Source organism: Watersipora subatra, chromosome 10 (genome assembly GCF_963576615.1).
Source record: "Watersipora subatra chromosome 10, tzWatSuba1.1, whole genome shotgun sequence".
Taxonomy (NCBI): Eukaryota; Metazoa; Bryozoa; class Gymnolaemata; order Cheilostomatida; family Watersiporidae; genus Watersipora; species Watersipora subatra.
Window position 1 is genome coordinate 5,435,311 of NC_088717.1, and position 19,850 is coordinate 5,455,160.

The window sequence follows — 19,850 nt, forward strand, 5'->3', positions numbered from 1 at the left end:
GTTTCACAAACAAAAAACCTGCCCACAGTTATTCTACCTACATATTCAAGCTCTAAATCAACTCGTCCCACAAGTGAAATCAAACCACAAGAATAGCCAACCAAACGCTCTTTTGTACATTGTAATTTAGTTACGCCCAATGACTTTACTAGTTTTATAGGTATCGCACTTACCTCTGCACTTGTGTCAACTTCCATGTTACCATTTTGTCAGACACCAAAAAAAACAGGTTCAATCTACTTGGCAGAACTCACAGATGCTACATTAGAAACAGTGTCAAAAACCAATCATCATTTGCCTCAAAACTTTCCTCAATCTTAGTTCTTTCTACTCCTATGCTACTGACAGAGCTGGTGTTAGCATTTACTTGCTTGTTGCTCTGACAGGCCCTTCTAAAGTGATTCATTCTGAAGCACAAATTGCATTTATTTCCATATGCTGGACCCCTGCCATGCTTGTGTGTATATGTACAGTACTTCCAGTTAGTTACCGTGCACTTACTGTAACTTTTACTTTACTTCTACCTTTTCTGTTACCGCGCTCTAGCACTGTAGTCTAGTGTATGTCTGTTATTATTTACCGCATTAATGTTAGTGTCCACACTTCCAGCTACATTCATCTCCAGTCTCTGATTCTTCTGTTCAACCTTTTTGGTGCTCATTCTGTCAATGACAATGTCCAAATCCAGTTCGTTTACTAATTGTAACTCCTATGACAACGTCTTATCAGTCATTCCCATTAACAGTTGTGTTGTCATCTGAGACCTCCTGTAATCTTCGTCCCAGGCACAATTTAAACTCAAGCTATGAAACTATCTAATTAGACTCTCATTTGTATCCCCAGGTTTTTGCACTCGTTTGTTAACCCATTCAGGACTAATTAGTTATTGGTTGACTGCTCCCCCAGCCCAATTAATTTTTCACTAGCCTTACAATTAAAATAGAGCTACACAAAATTGAGTATAACTAGAGTTATTTTCAAAATAATCTTGATTTGTTTTTTGCAGCTTAACAAAGACATTCCAGGCTACAATGTGATATAAATTTTTGTGCACCTTTACAAATTCTACTGACCACAATTTTTAATAATTCTGTGAACTTTTATTTTATCAAAATTGTTTTTCATGTTTCCTAGCAGCTCACAAGCAGTTTTTTGATACTGACATTGTTGGACTTATGTTAGATTGATAGCAAACTTTATCAGCAGCAACTAAAAAAAAAGATTTCTCAATTTCGAGCAATAGAACAAGTGTTACTAGCTTCTAACCAACACTACGTCACTGACAGTTTTATCAATTATATAATCAAACAATTTGTTAATTTATATTGAAATGCATTGCAGAGGTTATTATGAATATATTATGCATAAAAAATACTCAAGTTACCAGCTAACAGACAATCAATTACCAGCAAAAAAAATAGGTGTAAAAATGCAGTAAAATATATTGTAAAAAATACAGTAAAAATGAAAATGCATGAAAACGAAACAATATATACATGTATAATAAGGGTGAGTTCATTAAAAAATTATGACACGGTGAGAGTTATTTGATGCCAACTACACATGCATATTTGCTGCCATTATAAGTTAGTTGATGCAGTATTCATCAGATATTGGTGCTGAAGCCCTAGGCTCATCATCAACGGCATCATCACTCACAAGCCCTTGACTGTCTTCACCTTCATGTAGCAAATATGATACAGCCTAAAAAAATTGTGCTTTAGTAGCTTTTCAGGGTAAATACCTGATAAAAAATTGAAAATAAGTAGTCTACTGCAGCTAACAATTGGTAATACAAATTGCAAATATTTTTTGATACTGTAAATATAAACACAAACAGTCATGAAGATGATTACTGTGGTAAGTGTCCCCTATCGACCAATATTAGAGCCTAGTGGTTGGGGCTAGTTTATAGTAGATGTTGAGGTTGAGAACTATATGCTTGACTAATTGTGGGTTGAACAATTGGATATAAATGAAATAAGAAATTTTTATTATCTTGTAGTTCTACAAGGAAATCATAAAACTATTGTTTATTATGGGGTAATAGAGTGATGAGTTCATGCTGCAAAAAGATCTAAATTTTATTGGATTGAAAATGTTATAATCATGTGTATCATGAAAAAAATCCATATCTTACACTGTTAGAATAAAGTTTGTTAGAAATTCACAAGAAAGATTTCGGCTTTTTATCGTTTTTTTTCGGTAAAATTCTATAAATAGCCACATAAAACTTACCTTCTTCCATCAGAAAATTCTCATTTTCTTCTTGAACATTACTTTTGTTGCTATTTTCTTTCCCTGAGCTGATTACCACATCTAATTCACTTAAAAATTTTGCCATCGTTCGGATAAACCTTTTCCAAAATGGCGATCATCAAATTTCCAAAACAGTTGATATCTATCACATAATTTGTTAGTTAAAACTTTCTTGTCCAATCACATATTTGGTATCAAAATGATGCCCAGACTCTTAAACTTCGTTTGGTGAATGAATAAAACCGATGTACCTAAACAGCTAAGCAATAGAGCAAATCAAAGTTTAACCCGAGTACTTCGGGAATGGGCCCTGGAGAGCACAACTCTTCCCGAGGTATTCGGGAACAGTCCTGAGTGGGTTAAACATTTTCCTGTGATGAATGCTTGTTGACTGAGGATTAAAATACCGCTCAAAAGCTGGTACAGTCTTCTCATAGAGAGTAGCTCATAAGTTTTACCCTTTGGAGGTGCAGCAATTGTCAACTGTTTATATATGTGTTCAGCCTTTTCTCCCATAATATACACCAGTGTGTCTACCTGCTTCTTGTAGCTCATCTCATCTAAACCACTTGAAGATTTAAATCTGCTAATTCTCACGATCCATTTTGACCATGAAGTCCTTGCATTGGCAAACTCACGACCCTGAGTCGGCTTCACATTCATTGCAATCGATCACAATATAATCGAGGCCCTTGCAGCAAATAGATTGTCACAAAGATTCTAGCTATATTAGCTCACAAGTTCACATGTTATATGTATGATCAATTACAATGAGAGAGTGCAGTTAAGTATTTGTGCTTTATTCAAATGTTCAAGGCTAACTGCCCAAAAATACATGACACAGGAAACAAGCATGACTCACATGTATGATGCAATCTACTACAGTTACATAAGTATAATGGTTATATATGACAGTTGTTTAAACTCTACAGTATGAGTGACATATGCCCGTGTTGTTGAATAATGACTTGACCTAGCTCACTTAGCTAGCTTGATTTTGCTCAGTTGGCTGGTGCTGAAGAATAATACTTGATTTATCTGGCTTGTGTTGTGTAGAATTGGCTGGGTAAACTTTTTTTACTGACTTCACATACTTGGCTTCAGATTAGAAGGCTCTTCTTACCAGAACATCTAAGAAATCATATCTGCATCATCCATACACACTAACATATCTCTAAATCTTTAATAAATCGAATGCGCAAAGTCCGGCATTGTATTTGATTTGGTTAAAACCTTTTATTAGATTCTACATGGAAAATATAGTTTGTATATAAATTATAAGCAAATATACAATATAATGAGCTGTGGTAAAAATGAGTATACATCTTGAACCTTCAACATGTCTATAAATACTCTCTCAAGTTCTCTGATGGGTCTGCTGTTGTTGGTATTATATATTAGCTAGAGTATTTGCAGACTGCAACATTTTGCGTTTTGGTCTGGTCGCGATATTCTATAAGATCCATTAAATCATGTAAAAGATGGAGCTGAGGACTAGTTAATGCAATTTAATGTAGGTAAAGGCAAGCGTACCGCGATATTTCTCATAACTATTCCTGTTGTTCGCTATTCAAAAGTCACTTAGTTATTAGTCTGAACAAACAAGGCTTTTCTTTTCTTTAGATTCTTACATTTAGCTTTTTGCAAAATTTTATACTCGCGAAATGCCTTGCATTGCACAAGTAATAAAAAGGTTTTGCTTTGAAAATGAACATTTATCTAACTTTTAAATGAAGGCATTTCTTTATTTCTGTGTGGGCTGTTAGTTCAATTAGGTTTATGCTATATCTATACATATATTTATAGCATGTTGGGGAAGTCCAGGGATTTATTTTTGTTCTAGTAAAATGTTCTTTTAGTAAATTAACTCAAGCGTGACACATTGGTATGTAACCAATCGGCATTAAAGATTGGCAAGTACATAACTATGTGCATAATTGTTCTATAGTGTTTCCAGTTGGACTCTTAGTCTAATGGATAACATGCCTGTCTGTAGTACTGGAGGTTGATAGTTCAAATCGAGTGTGAAGAAGATTTTTCGGTTATATAACTTTGTCACTATAACTGGACACGTGAATGGCAGATCAACAAATACAAACATTTAGATTTGTATTTAGATAATAGATAATGTGTTTATTTCAATACGAGTTTAAGGCCAAGTATATTCAGCTGAAGCGCAACTACCAATTTTTTGTCGCCTTAGGCAGTATTTTTGTCATTTTTTTGATGATGTCCTAGTTGCCTGACCTTACACGACAAAATTTCTGTTTGTTTCTTTTCTTCATCACAGCGTTCACGTATAATGAAGTATGTATGTGTAGCAATATACATTGTATACATGAGTCAGCTATCCCTGACTTCATTGTTTTCTGTTCCCATTAATATCTTTCTAGTCTACGCAACAAAATATTCATAGGAAGCTTTGACCAATTTTGTAGCAGCCAAATCCGGAATATGGCCAAGAATTTAATACCGCTAGCCAAATGGAGCCAAATAAAGGAAACACTCGAAACAATTGCATTGCAGTGTGCTGACTATAGCAAGTGCTCTGATCTGAGGAAGGGTCTGCACAGTATTTTGCTCGGACTAGAAAAATGTAGCTGTCTAGCTCTCTCGCTGGATGAACCTGTTGGGAAGTTGCGAACATTTAAAGGTAAATGGTATGCTAATTTGCTTATGGTGTTTCCAGATCCTTCGATTAGACAGTTGATGAGGTTTTGACCAAAGATCGATCAGGAAACCAAAGAAGATACTCAAAACTGTTAAGCAGGTTCGATTCTTCCGGAAGATTCTGTATTTGGAGGCGCGATTTGTTTATTAACAAGGCTTTTGCAATCTCTTCAGTGACTGTCAGATGCTGTTTGTAATATTACCAGTACTTGAGCGGTCCAGTGTGCAGAGATCATCGGGTGTAATAAGCATGTGCACAATTATTCCACAATGCAGCAAGGTGATTGAGTGGCGCAGATGTTTGCTTGCTTGGATTTTATTAAGTTGCTTGCAATATGTATTAGTCATTGTAATATTTGAGACAGGTGGAAGTTCAGGCTGTGTACGTGTATATGTTTGACTGACTAAGCAACAACTGAATACAAGATAGTAACTGCTATACAGAATAATGACAAGATAATAGACTAGCTATACAAGATAGAACAAGATAATGACTTTTGCAGCATTGGTCACACAAATATGTAAAATACAGTTCGCGTGGATTACAACATGTGATGACTTTGTAACAGCTTTGAAGCTAAAAATCAGGGATCGGTATTCTGTGTGGTGCGATCTTTTTTCCTAATATTCATAGCGAAGCTTCAGATGGACAAACACGGCTCTTATTATAGTAAATATTTTCCCGTATTATGTGCCCATTTTTTATATATTCAATGTAAGAGTCGAAAATACGCAGTTTTCTAGAATATGCACATCAACTTTGGAAATAATCTCAAGTTCATTGTAGTATGAAAAAACTGTTGGATAGAGACAGAGCTCTACAGTTGCTCTGATTGGCTTTTTATGATTTTCATTAGGTGTTGATTATTATTCCAATAAGATTTCTCGCCATCTTTTAATGGTACCCCTTGTTCTATGGTACTCTTTAATTCAGTTTCGCTTACAATTGCAGGACTGTATGATTACTATGTGTTCGGAGACGGACATGACATGGAGGCAGAGTGTAAAGAGTTTATCACTCAGCTATTACCTTGCTTAATTAAACTGGTCACCTCTGGATTAGAGAATAGCCATATTTCTATTCCACAAACTATTCTAGCAGCGGAATATCTCTCAACGAGTTATAGTCCTTCTGATATCGATGGTAAGTGCCCTATTGAGAGACTGGGTTGCTTGTCAGTTCTTTTGCCATCAAGTAGTCTCTCTGACCTTTTTTCTATCTCTTTCTCTATTTCTTTCGTTCTCTCCCTTTCTTTTTCGTTCTCTCACTCTTTTTTTCTCTCTCTCTATTTGTCTTGCTTTTTTTCCTTCTCTCTCCCTCTTTTTCCTTTTTTCTTCCTCTTTTTCCTTCTCTCTCTTTCTCTCTCTTTCCCATTAGCTCGTTCTCCCTCTTTCTCTCTTCCTATCGCTTTTTCTCTCACCCTCTCTTGAGATGACCGATACTGTTTACTGTTGTGGCTTGCGTATAATGGCAGTAGTGGATCTTGAAACTACTTTTCGTTTGAGATTCTCTAGCACTTTATTCATGAAGCTTGAGAATATTAAATTTCACATATGGGTGACCAAAGATAATATATTGGTAATCATGATACTCTCAGACTGACATATGAAGTTAAAACACTCTAACATTTGTTCCATATGACTAAACCGTTGTACATGTATGTTAAAGCAAATTTTCTTATCAGAATAAATGGTACTTTGTCTAATTCATTCTAGAGTCCAAAAACGATGATAAATGCATCACATAGTATAAAGCATATATAAAGTATATAAGTATATAAGTATAAAAGTATAAAGTATAGTATAAAACTTTGTGACTGTAAAATCTAAATCATATGTTAGAAATACATTTATATGAAGTGATAATCAATGAAGAGGATTTATCCTTCCTTGTGAGACAAGTGAACATTCGGCATCGCACAAGTTTTGTTTGCAGAGCTAGTGATAGAAATCTGTGATTCAAATTGCTCTCACTTACGCTGGATGTAGTCTAACTTTATAGGATTTATATAGTTCTCATTTTATGCTATATTTTTAGTTTCCACTAGTTCCTTCTCTTTTTAATAATTTTTGGACATTAACTGCTGTATATTGCTTTGTATTTCCGGTCATGCATTGAAAAATTTATATGAAGAGGTGAATTCGAGTTGAGGTTTTGTTCTATTATCTCATAATCTGTGTTGCTATTCTGTGTTGAAATACAGTTTATGGTTCAGCTGAAACTGTTTTATTAGAGCAAGGTTCGGTGCCTGAGTTTATTTCTCATTAAAAAATATATATTTAGGATCTGTTTTATAACCGATATAGAGTATATCAAACAATACAAAGAATGCACTTGTACAATGCAAGTAGTACTCGTTTACTCTCACCTCTAGTTGAGTCATAGTATGTTGATTCTTTTACTGGTGCCTTTCGAGTCATTCAGGCTTTATCCTTTCCGCTCACTCCTTTCCATTCACTTCTTCTCGCTCTAGACTGACCTTCACTACATCACTACCGAGTCACGTCCATAAAGGCTACCCCATTACACCGCAGTACATTTCAAAGTAAAGGCCATTTCAATTACTGGACCCTTTCTTAGCAGCAAGCTTTATAAAAATTGACTTTTATGTTTTGGATATTTAATTTAATATTCTCTGATATAACTAACCAGGGATGAAATGTAATTGGATTAAGTTGAACTTCATTTCAACAGTCTGCTGTGCATCTGTTATGCTTGCAAGTGTATCCGATATTATTCGCCTTTTATCGTAGACAAATAATTTATACTTAACTTTATAGCATGGGTATCTCTATTGTCTGCCTTTGTTTTAGTGTATGAGCTTCGACTTCCACGGAGCTACGTGGCATCTCTGGTTGCGAGCATGTTTTTATGTCTAGTAGCAGAGGATAAGAGAAGTGAATTTCACTGGCTTGACTACTCAGACTTCTTTTTCGTTCTCGAGCAGTGAGTGTGAATCATCGTTGTAATAACTTTGTCCACAATATTTGAATAATTCATTCATAGAAGTTGTCTGTCTTTGCTGAGCATATTGATTACTGTCGAAGGTTCTATTGTCATTTACAGAACTTTTATATTTCGTTAGTCACAATTGGATTTTTTGATGACACGGTTTCTTCTCGAAAAAATTTTCTTTTTTATTAAGTAGTTTTTCCAAATCTTGTATTTCAGTTGTAAAAGCTTCATTTCTTTTTACTGCTAAACACATATCTCCCCTCATCATGTTTTGCTTGTTTTTTTTCTGATGTTGTGGTAATGAAAGCCTGGCCTTTCATTTCATCCGCTCAAAGGATTACTCATCTAGGAATGATAACTCTTGAAATTGCTCACAAATTCTTACAGAGTTCAATCTATTTATCGCATGCATTATTCATAAATAGTACTTTTTCTGTTTAAACTGTCTATTACCACATTCTAAAACTATGACCATATTCTAAGACTATGACCATATTCTAAGACTCTAGCGCACTATCCTTTTGGCAGTATTAAATGTTTATTTGGTGTGGAATTTGGACTAAACTTAATTTTTATCTTGAGATGTTTTATATCTACCAGGGCCAACCGACAAAAAAGCCAAGTCGCCAAGTACAAAATGATAGTAAACTATTTCAGACATATACAATGCAATGGTCTCCCAGCAGGCACAATGACATTCAGGAGGCAGGTTCGTTGATTCTCAGTTATCTTGGAAAGTTTTACGGCTTTTTTAATCTTTGCATTATAAGGATTAGTCACGACCTCAATATTGCATAATTTTATGTTCGTAAAGTCTCGGACACATCTGGCGAAATATGAGCTCTCCTAGAATGTGTGTTTTTTCTAGATTTTTCATCTGATACCCTTCGCTGAGTGTTTTGTGTTGAGCTGTTTTAGCAGGCTTTTACATGTACTTTGATTTGTTTTGTTAATTGTTTTATTTGTTTCATGCCACTTTTATTTTGTTTTCGCTTGTTTCATTTAGGTTTAAAGTTACATCTGTATCTGTTTAAGTTTGGTTTAGTATAGTTTTATTTACATTATCTTGAGTATAATTCTCTTTGATTTGGCTTTTTTTAGTTTTATTCAACTGTATTATTTTCATTCAAAATTAATCTCTTTTTAATTATCTATGCTTATTTTGTTTAGCTTTACTTTGGTTTAGGCTCGGTGTTATTGTAAAGTGTACTTAGACTAATGTAATACTAGTAAATAACATAAAACAATCATAACATGTAATAAAAATATCATTTTGTAGATGATTACCGGTACCAATAAAAAGTTATGCATATATGTACATACAATATGTACATACTCCATAATCTCATTGGAGTAAGTTGCTAGCATTTTATTTTAATATACTGGATAATCAGAAATTTAGTTTGTATTTCTCTATGAGATTTTGGCTAATATAAACAGCCAAAATATCATTGAGAAATACAAGCTAAGTTTTAAAGCCAATAGCGAGTAAGCATTAACATTAGCGAGTAAGTAAAAATTGGTGACAATTTTTGAGAAATTTTTAGCGCTTGCGATAAAAATTTGAGAAGAAGCTTGGGAAGATATAAATAAAGGTTTTTGTTCACAAGTTGATGCAGCATACTTACTTGCTAAGATAAGAATCAGACCCTAACCTGTTGTTTACAGCTCAGGTGTTTTAGATCACTCAGCTACAGCTGCTCTCTGTATGTCTGTATCTTTGTATGTCTGTGCATACACTTAATTACCGTAGTTCTATTGCAGTCAAGTGTCAACATACAAAGTTATTACAATCTGACACTTGTTTATTCATTTTGATGCCTGCACATATCAAATATTCTTATGGGAAAACCTTTTCTATTGTTTGATGCAATCCACATCTCGCATGTTTCATGATAAACACTTCAGGTAATAACATATAGCATTAAAAGAAGTACATTATATAAAACTACATATAATTTACTGATATAAATACAGTAGTTTTTACTGTAGTATAAATATACATATAAATACAGTGAAACATGGATAACTCGCCCTCGGATATATCGAACACATGGTTAACTCGAATGGATTTGCTTGGTCCGTTCCCACGCAATGATAAATGGCTTTATATAACTCGACCTCGGCACCGTTAACTCGAACAATTTTTTGCCGAATTCGCAAACGTGGTTTCCGTTCAATTTATTTCGAAGGAGTTGCCACTAGTCGCGGAGCTGAGACTACTCTGCTTATTATATATATAAATATATATATAGATACATATATATTTATATATATAAATATCTGTATGTATCTATATATATATTTATATATATAATATAGCTTATAGCTATAAGCTATAGCTAGGAATAGCTTTAGTTTATTTATGGGCGGAGCTTGTTGTGCCGATTGTGTTGTTTTCGAGACCGATATATATATATGTATGTGTATATATGTGTATGTATATTATATGTATAGATATGTGTATATATGTGTATGTATATTATATGTATAGATATGTATTTATATTTATATATACATTATATTAGTAATTCTTACTATAATAAGAGCAAAATCTATCTGTTTTGAGTTAAGAATGTAAGGAAAAATATTACCTCTCTTGGGTATTGAATCCAGGCATCAGACTCAAAGGCAAGCATGCTACCACTACACCCCTTGGTTGCCATACTTATTCAAGGGATATGCATGTGCTGGTTATTCACGACGATCTCTCACAGTGCATGGAACTGGCAAGAGTACCAGTCTGAATAATTACTGAAGAAGTAATATGTACTAAGAGATTCTCTTCTAGAAGAGAAGAGAATCTCTTAGTACTCTTAGAATCTCTTAATCTTTTACATTCCTCTCTCCTGATTGCATCTTATAGGAAGATGCAATTACGAGAGAGGAATTTAAAAGATCAACATATAGAGATAAAAAAATCAGGAATAGACTTGCACTGCTATGTTTACACGTACATGTATTTTAGATAGTGTTTGCCTTATAATCAGGAGGGAAATCATTACCATGTGCAATATCAATTCACAACTAAATGTATAGTAGAAGAAAGCTAAATATACTCATGGTAAAAAATAATATACATATACCTAACTACTAAATAAGTATTGTCATACAGGGTAAGATAACTGTATGATTATGTATATGTACTTCAGGTATTAACTCCTTCACTACCGCAAGCCGATGTATAGGCTCGGGTTACCTTCTCTTTGTGACCGGAAGCCGATACATCGGCTTTTAGACAGTGCATTAGTTTATCTATGATTACTCAGCTTTCGCTTCAAATAGACCAATAAGATTTGGTCTCTATGAAAACAAGCTTGTTGCTAATGACAGACTGATCAGCAGGCCTCTCACTAGCGGCTCACTGATTATTAAACAAAGTTCACTGTGGAAAAAGCACGGACTAAAAAGAATACCGCGATCATTTAAGCTTTAGAAACTTCTAACATTCTTAGCCATTAGGACTCCAGTAACACTATATTGAGTGATTCTGACTCTTCTAATGCATGTATTTCATGTGAAAAATTGTAATAGTAACCGAATATTAAGGCGACAGTCAAAATACAACTATCGAAATCGCTGGCAAAATATTGTTGGTAACGTTTGTAAAACATTTACCATTTTTAAATTAGGTTAATTTAAGATTTTTCTTTATTTACTTACAAAGTATCTTCTTTTCACCAACCTGTTTTTTAAATTAAGTGGATATCTTCATTCTTACTCAATTTTTCACACAATTAGTGACGTTATGTCAATATTTGTGTGAATCAAAAAATAAATTCATGCAAAGCTAGAACGTAATTCGGTAACGAAAGAGTTAAAATATAGCTCTAAAACAAGTGAACTGTATAAAACTTTAAAAAAACTATATGTAGAGCATCAATTAAGTCTGAATTGACACCAATTGCTGAGCTTTATTGCAATTATTTTACCTCACTGAGCTGAGAGTTTTTATGTGCAAATGCTGCTTATGTAGGTATTCTCTAGACCTTTCGAAGATCTAACTGAGTGGAGTGATTCATCGATGTTGTGCGACTTTGAGGTGCGAGACACTGGTAGTATTGAGGACAACCCTGATGAAGTTTTACAAACGGACTTTGCTAATGAATACATTGGTGGAGGGACGTTAAGTGGTGGTCGTGTTCAGGTATGCTTAGAGTGGATAACTCTTTAGAGGAGATAACTCTTCAAAGTGTTATGAACTAAAGCGCAAAAAGAATATTGTTAGCGCATTTTACAATTATTTGGGAAATTTTTTATTTTTCAATACTTTGTTTGGCATCAATATCATTTCTAAAAAGTTTTGTATTTCATACTGTGCTATTAAAAACAATTTAAAAAATGAAATATGTCAACACATTTGACTTATGGAAGGAACTTTCTGAATAACTCTGAGCTATTGCATTAGTAAGTTAAATATAGTGGTTATGGTATTAAGTCTGTCAGTAGGATAGGAAAGTGAGTAGTTTTTTCTTATCATACAAAGGTTAGATGTTAGAACTGCAACAATTTAAATGCGTACCATCTGCCAACAAAGAGCCATAATGCCATTTGTAGGAAGAGATAATGTTTTGTGCTTGTCCTGAGCTCCAAGTCTCAATGCTTTTCATGGAAAGAATGAAGAAGAATGAAAGTATTCAGATGAAAGGTTTTCAACCATTCAGCAAGTACACAGGCTACTCAGATTCACTCGAGTACGCTGGCCCTTGGGAAAAAGAAATTTCTGTGCGTTACCCAATACCACCTATCGCTTTTGCTAAACGCTTGTTTGACTGAATCCTGTATGATTGATGCGAAGCAGTGCGACTGTGAACTCATATGACTGTATAACTCTATGTAACGATATGACTTTGTATAGTTATATACATAACTCTATGTAACTATATGACTTTGTATAGCTATATACATAACTCTATGTACCATATGACTCTGTATAGCTATTTACATAACTGTATGTACCATATGACTCTGTATAGCCATTTACATAACTTCATGTACCATATGACTCTGTATTGTTATTTACATAACTCTATGTACCATATGACTCTGTATAGCCATTTACATAACTCTATGTACCATATGACTCTGTATAACCAATGACATAACTCTATGTACCATATGACTCTGTATAGCCATTTACATAACTTTATGTACCATATTACTCTGTATAATTATTTACATAACTGTATGTACCATATGACTCTCTATAGCCATTTACATAACTCTATGTACCATATGACTCTGTATAGTTATTTACATAACTCTATGTACCATATGACTCTGTATAGCCATTTACATAACTCTATGTACCATATGACTCTGTATAGTTATTTACATAACTCTATGTACCATATGACTCTGTATAGCCATTTACATAACTCTATGTACCATATGACTCAGTATAGTTATTTACATAACTCTATGTCATTATTTGACTATGTATAGTCATTTGCATAACTCTATGTACCATATGACTCTATATAGTTATTTACATAACTCTATGTGCCCGATGATTCCGTATAGTTATTTACATAACTCTATGTGCCCGATGATTCCGTATAGTTATTTACATAACTCTATGTACCCCATGATTCTGTCTAGTTATTTACATAACTCTGCACCAGCCAATATTTTGGCCAATAATTTGTATTATATTTTCTTACATAGTATTATATTCTACATTGTTATAATTTATTACATTATACTGTTATATGTTTTTGCATAGTTGTTATATATTGGCATGTTATATTGCTGTATATTATTGCATATTGTTATACATTATCACTCGGTGCATGCCCGGCGTTGCCTGGGTAATAAAAAAGGTTTTTTGCATGGATAATGTGTTTTTATTTAACACATGGAACATTTACCATTTCAACTTTTAAACTTCATATCATGAAAAAAGTTTTTTGTGCAGTTGAAATAACTTAGAGAATTTAACAGCTGTAAAGGTGTTTAAATGTGAAATAATGGCTATATAGTCATTTCTATCACAATTATTACAAAGAAAAATGGTTCTATATTTTGACAATTAATATGAACCGAGAAAACAAAATAAAAATCATGAATATGTTGAATTAATCATAACAATGAGTACCTGGGTTCATGGAAGTGAGTGTAAAAAAAAGGTTTCTGTTGCAGCGAAAGCTATCTATAAAATTTTGAATACAACTGTACTGGCACAAGCATAATAATGATATATCAGAATTAAATACATCACTGAAGCAGTGAAACGCACGAAGGTACCTTGTTTAAGCGAATGGAGAGAATGTAGAAGCAATTCCTATTCGAGATAACGCAACATACAACTGTCCATGTGAGAAGTTTTTACTTTTCACATCTTTTAGCGATTTACTTTAGAAATAGTTGCTAGTAGAACCGGAAATTAACGGCCTGTAAATTGAAACAGCACATTTGAAAATGGTTAAATAAAAGTGAATAAGTATTAAATATAAGGCTTATACAAAACTTGAAAGAAAAACAAACACGAAAGGTAATATTAATTATTAATAAAAAGTACTTAGGCTGTAAGCTGCGAACGCGGCTAGAAGTAAAAGTGGTAATACAACTCCGATATGCCGACCCGACGCAATATGGGAAAACAGTGCCAAACTGATAAATTATGATAGATAAGATATGTTAGAATGACATGGGCAGCTTAGCATAGTGCTTGGAACATTTGCTTTTAGATCGGAGGTACCGAGATCAAATCCACTGCAAAGTAGTTTGTTTGCTGCTTAGATTTAACTTGCTCCAATTGGACACACACAGCAGACAGACAAGTGACAAACAAATCAACACTGAGATTTTAATACAAATATAAGATACGTTGTCATATTGTTATTATTATTTTGAACAGCGAGATGACGATGGTACACCTCAGACCTATGTAACAGCCATAGATGCGATTCCATTTGGTGCCGACTATAGGAAGCAATACAAGCCTGCGTTCATACTTCGAGATCTGAACAAGGCATATGTAGGCATGCATCAACCTCAGCCTATTTCCACAAACAAGACTTCATCACAGGTAGATTATAGTCAGTGTTATATAATTTGTATATGTTTAATTCAATTGATTCAGCTAGTTTAGAAGCTGAGTTGCCGTAAGACCTCTTATTGAATTTGCCACTGGGATCACAACTCCAACTTTGCTACTGGTTTTAAAGGGCAAATATTTTTTTCCCTTTAAAACCTAAGAAATTGGATTTTACAATTGATCAACACCCATAACTCCTCTTCTATTGCACATAAAAAGCTAAGTTTGGCTGCAAACTGTACCAAACATATCAATGAGTGTAATAAGCTTTTATGCAACATTGTTAAATATAATTATAATGAATGAACACACGGTACAAAGCTATAGCTTGTCAGCTTCATGAAATATTCTGATTGTTAGTGTTAGTCAAAGATCATTAGTGTTATTTGTTAGTGTTAAAGCATAGACCTAATGGAATCTCCTTTCCATTGTAATATTTTTGTAAGAACATTGGAACGGTTAAATAGAGCACTGTGTTGGCCGTGTGAATTAAATGATGCCAACCATCACTATTCTATTATATCCTAATCTATTTTATACTGAGGTTTTTCATTCTCGGTTAAATGTAAGAAAATTTTGGAGAACTTGTTTCTACATTTAAAAAAGGTGACCGTGCTAAAATTCCGTTCTTTTTAAATGCTTGCGATGTTGGCAACTTGGCAAACTGAATTTAGATTATTGGATGCAGTACATGGCCTACTTTTTTATAATAATTGTAGGTACATAAGAGAGCAGTAGCAACAGGAAATTGGGGGTGCGGTGTGTTTGGTGGTGATCCACAGCTGAAAAGCCTGCTATTGCACATAGCAGCGACTAAAGCTCAATGTGAAAAGGTTATTTACTACACATTCAAAGACAAAAGGGTTGACCAGGTTAGTATAGGGAAAGTCTACACTCAATATTATGTAAAGAGTAGACCAGGTTAGTATAAGGAAAGTCTACACTCAATATTATGTAAAGAGTAGACCACGTTAGTATAAGGAAAGTCTACACTCAATGTTATGTAAAGAGTAGACTAGGTTATTATAAGGAAAGTCTACACTCAATATTATGTAAAGAATAGACCAGGTTATTATAACGAAAGTCTACACTCAATATTATGTAAAGAGTAGACCAGATTAGTATAAGGAAAGTCTACACTCAATATTATGTAAAGAGTAGACCACGTTAGTATAAGGAAAGTCTACACTTAATATTATGTAAAGAGTAGACCAGGTTATAATAAGGAAAGTCTACACTCAATATTATGTAAAGAGTAGGCCACGTTAGTATAAGGAAAGTCTACACTCAATATTATGTAAAGAGTAGACCACGTTAGTATAAGGAAAGTCTACACTCAATATTATGTAAAGAGTAGACCAGGTCAGTATAAGGAAAGTCTACACTTAATATTATGTAAATAGTAGACTAGGTTATAATAAGGAAAGTCTACACTCAATATTATGTAAAGAGTAGACCAGGTCAGTATAAGGAAAGTCTACACTTAATATTATGTAAAGAGTAGACTAGGTTATAATAAGGAAAGTCAGTAATTAAAACTGAGTAATTAAAGCTCAATAGCCTAAATGGTATTCCTTGTTGCATCAAATAAAAATAAACCACTTTTTGGGGCTAAGTTCTTGGTTGTTGAAGACTCTGCTAAACAAGCTTGTCGACCATGTCTGTAGATGTTCGGTAACCCACGTGTAGGTACCATTGGTAACCTACAGGTAGGTACCATTGGTAACCTACAGGTAGGTACCATTGGTGCCCTACATTGTAGATACCATTGGTAACCTATATGTAGGTACCATTAGTTACCTACATGTAGGTGCCATTGGTAACCTACAGGTAGGTACCATCGGTAACCTACAGGAGGGTACCATTGGTAACCTACATGTAGGTACCATCGGTAACCTACCTGTACTAATGTAATTTGTATTTTTTCAATTTTAGCTGACATGTTCTTATTGGCTCACCAATGGATGATTCTTTTACCTGCAACTGTTTCCTTATTGAATAGATATTGCATAAATATTCAACGTCGCCATCGATGTTGAACAGTGCAGAAGTTACTGTCTGATTAATAAAATATCAACATAATCAGCTATAGGAATTGCAAAGGTTAGGAAGTTTATAGCAGGAAGAAGCTTTGCCTGATAGCTAAGAGTCTCTACAAACGTTTAGGGATATCAAATATGCTTGATGGATTTATTAGGTACAGTTTGTCACACACTCGTTCTGCAAATTAAATTTGTCTGTTGTAGCTGTCAGAAATAGCTGTCATGTTGAAAGGCATGCGCATGGAAAGCCTCATGAAGTTGGTCCTCAACTATTGTGGCTTGAATAGAGCTGCCAAAAAGACTACTTCTTTGTTCGGCTACATAAAATCAGAGATGTCTACTACCTAAGACCGCTCATATGCTTTACCATCTCAAGTAGTTATCCTACCAGGTTTTCACTTTCATTTAGATGATAGATGTTATCATCATGCGTGTTTGTTAACAAATTGCCAATTTTTACACCCAGAGTTTTTTTATGTTGTTTTTTAGTCATCTCCGCGGTTAGCAATCACTGTATTCAGTTATTTAGTGTATTTAGCCCAATATTCTACAAGCACGTCTCTATAATGGCTGTCAAGATGAATTTCACTATTTTGGTTTTGATGGCATCCATTATATTCAAAAGCCAGCTAACATGAGTAGATAATTCTTGGCTCTACTATCCTTTTCATGAGCTCGTAAGCACACAGACGTGCTTACTATTTTTAGTTTTATTTTTGTGTTTAAGTCATTAGCAAATTGTAGACTGTGTTCACAAGTAGCCTTAATTTTAGCAGAGATCATTTATGTTTATGCTGTAGATGCGGATTAAGCCTGAATTTATCACTGAATAATGAATCAAATTGCTACCATCAAGGTGTAATCTCTTTATTAAAATAGCATCTCTGACATCTTGATTGTCTTAAAGTATATTGTGGCAGAGGAGCAGAGTTTAAATGCGATGGTTTATTACACACATATTGGGGTTTTCTGCCCTCCAACATTGATTACTTTACTGGACTAAGATAACTAGTTTTGCAGTGTCATGCAGTTTTACTAACTTGTATCAGTAATCATGTTGTATAAGCTTTGATTTCCATTACAGTGATTTCATTTGTATTAAGCTCTTAAAATATTGTAAAACCTAAGCGAGTATAGCATAGAGATGGCTATAATATTTAGAAAGGTGGTTGGCAAATTCTTTGATGGTAAAATTGAAAGAGTGACTAACGAATGTTCTCTTTCAATTTTATTATGAAAGGATTTGCTCGCTATTCTTCAAATTTGGTCATACCTTGTACTAGCAACATCTTGACGTCTCACCTCATGTCTCTCTCTCTCTCTACGGCCATTGCCGCTTGTCGAATGCCTTTCTTTGACACTAGCTTGTTCTATGGACTTTATGCCGACATAAGCTGTAGCATCTTTAGCCATACTCTCCAACTTAAATGTATGACAAGAGGTTAGACTTGAATTTACATCAAATTAAGTGTCCAGGTACGTACAAAACAAATATGGAGATGAAACGGACAAAAACAATTCACAAAGAAAAAACTTCCAGAACAAAAATATGTAACTTACTCTTTCAAAACATTACTTACATTACATTCTTCAAAAACCTGCTGGATGCGATTTTTGTTGTTGTGAATATAGAGAGACTGTGTTTATACAAAAAGAAAATGAACACGAACCCTTCCGCTCAAGAATGGCAGAAGGGTTCCTGTTTGGCCTGTTTTTCGACCTTTCGGGGATGGCCCCAAGAAAGGCTCAAAATGGAAGGAAGCCTATCAGACAGCTCATCAGTCTCACTTAAGTGAAGACTCTGTAAGACGAATCACATACTGTAGCTAATAAGCTGCTATCAAGGTTTTTGAGTTGGAGTTGTCCACCCGCTTAAATATATATTCAAAGCAATTAAATTACACCAAAAGATTTGTTTTTATCTGCTTGCTATTATTTACCTCGTTTACCAGTAGTCTTTATTGTGACATACAGTAAGTATATAAAACCGATCACGCTTTGTCTAACAAATGTTAAAATGTTTTTGTTCAATTGGATATCCATATCTAATTGTTATTTTTGCATATAGTTTTGTATTTTCACTGGTGTCGATTTGTAAAGGACTCGTCAACATACTGAAATAGCCAACCTATCAGGAAGGGGTATTTCAACTATCCTAGAACAATGGCGTTTACACAAGCTCCATACATATCAGAATTAGCAGAAGAAAAAAAAGAGTTCAAGTGGCTGTCTGGTTATCAGCTTCAAGTGGGCTCACACAGCCTTGAAGAATTGACTAGTTCAGTTGTCAGCTCTTATCCAGCATATGTGAACTTAAAATCCCAAAACAAACTGGTTCTTGTCGGTTCATGGTTTGGTTTATTTCCTTGTTTGTTGAGGCAACCAACTTTTATCTTAAATGTCACTATACATTCCGGTTCATCGGACAAAGTTTATACTCAATGTTGGCAATTTAAAGGAGATAAATGTACCTCTCACATTTTGGCTGTTCTTTTCATGAGATAAATTTTTGTTGTGAACTGTGCGAAATAGAAAATCTTGGTGATAGATAGATTGACATCTCCTATGTTTTGATATGTTCTCATTGAATAAGGAAGGCTAGATTTAACTTGATACTTGAGTAATTGATATGTCAAGGTTTCCTAAGCAGCGAAAGCGGCAGTTTAAGCTGAGACTATTGTAAGTAATTTTTAACAAGACAAGCTGAGGGACTGATGACATTGAATTTCTAGTGTTTGAGATAAAGTTGCTGCTTACAGACATGCCAGACACACCGCAGACCTGACAGACAACCAGGTACATGCCAGACGTAACCACGAACATGATAGATCACAGACATGCCAAACACACCGCAGACATGCCAAATATGCTACAGACATGCCAG

At 34.3% G+C, this 19,850-nt stretch overlaps 1 protein-coding gene across 3 annotated transcripts in view; it reads left to right on the plus strand.

The window, feature by feature from the left end:
• Positions 1 to 17,842, plus strand: part of LOC137406286 (uncharacterized) — an 87,554-nt gene extending 69,712 nt beyond the window's left edge. For 2 of the 3 annotated variants that reach the window (XM_068092831.1, XM_068092832.1), the window contains 9 exons: positions 4,698 to 4,912; positions 5,882 to 6,073; positions 7,744 to 7,876; positions 8,486 to 8,594; positions 11,862 to 12,032; positions 12,443 to 12,610; positions 14,745 to 14,915; positions 15,644 to 15,796; positions 17,171 to 17,842. In XM_068092831.1, the coding sequence (XP_067948932.1) occupies positions 4,714 to 4,912; positions 5,882 to 6,073; positions 7,744 to 7,876; positions 8,486 to 8,594; positions 11,862 to 12,032; positions 12,443 to 12,610; positions 14,745 to 14,915; positions 15,644 to 15,796; positions 17,171 to 17,314 (1,440 nt within the window). In that variant the 5' untranslated portion in view covers positions 4,698 to 4,713 and the 3' untranslated portion in view covers positions 17,315 to 17,842. Of the gene's footprint in view, positions 1 to 4,697; positions 4,913 to 4,957; positions 5,030 to 5,881; positions 6,074 to 7,743; positions 7,877 to 8,485; positions 8,595 to 11,861; positions 12,033 to 12,442; positions 12,611 to 14,744; positions 14,916 to 15,643; positions 15,797 to 17,170 lie in introns of those variants that run through there. The other variant, XM_068092833.1, reaches the window with a different exon arrangement.
• The last annotated feature ends 2,008 nt before the right edge of the window (positions 17,843 to 19,850 follow it).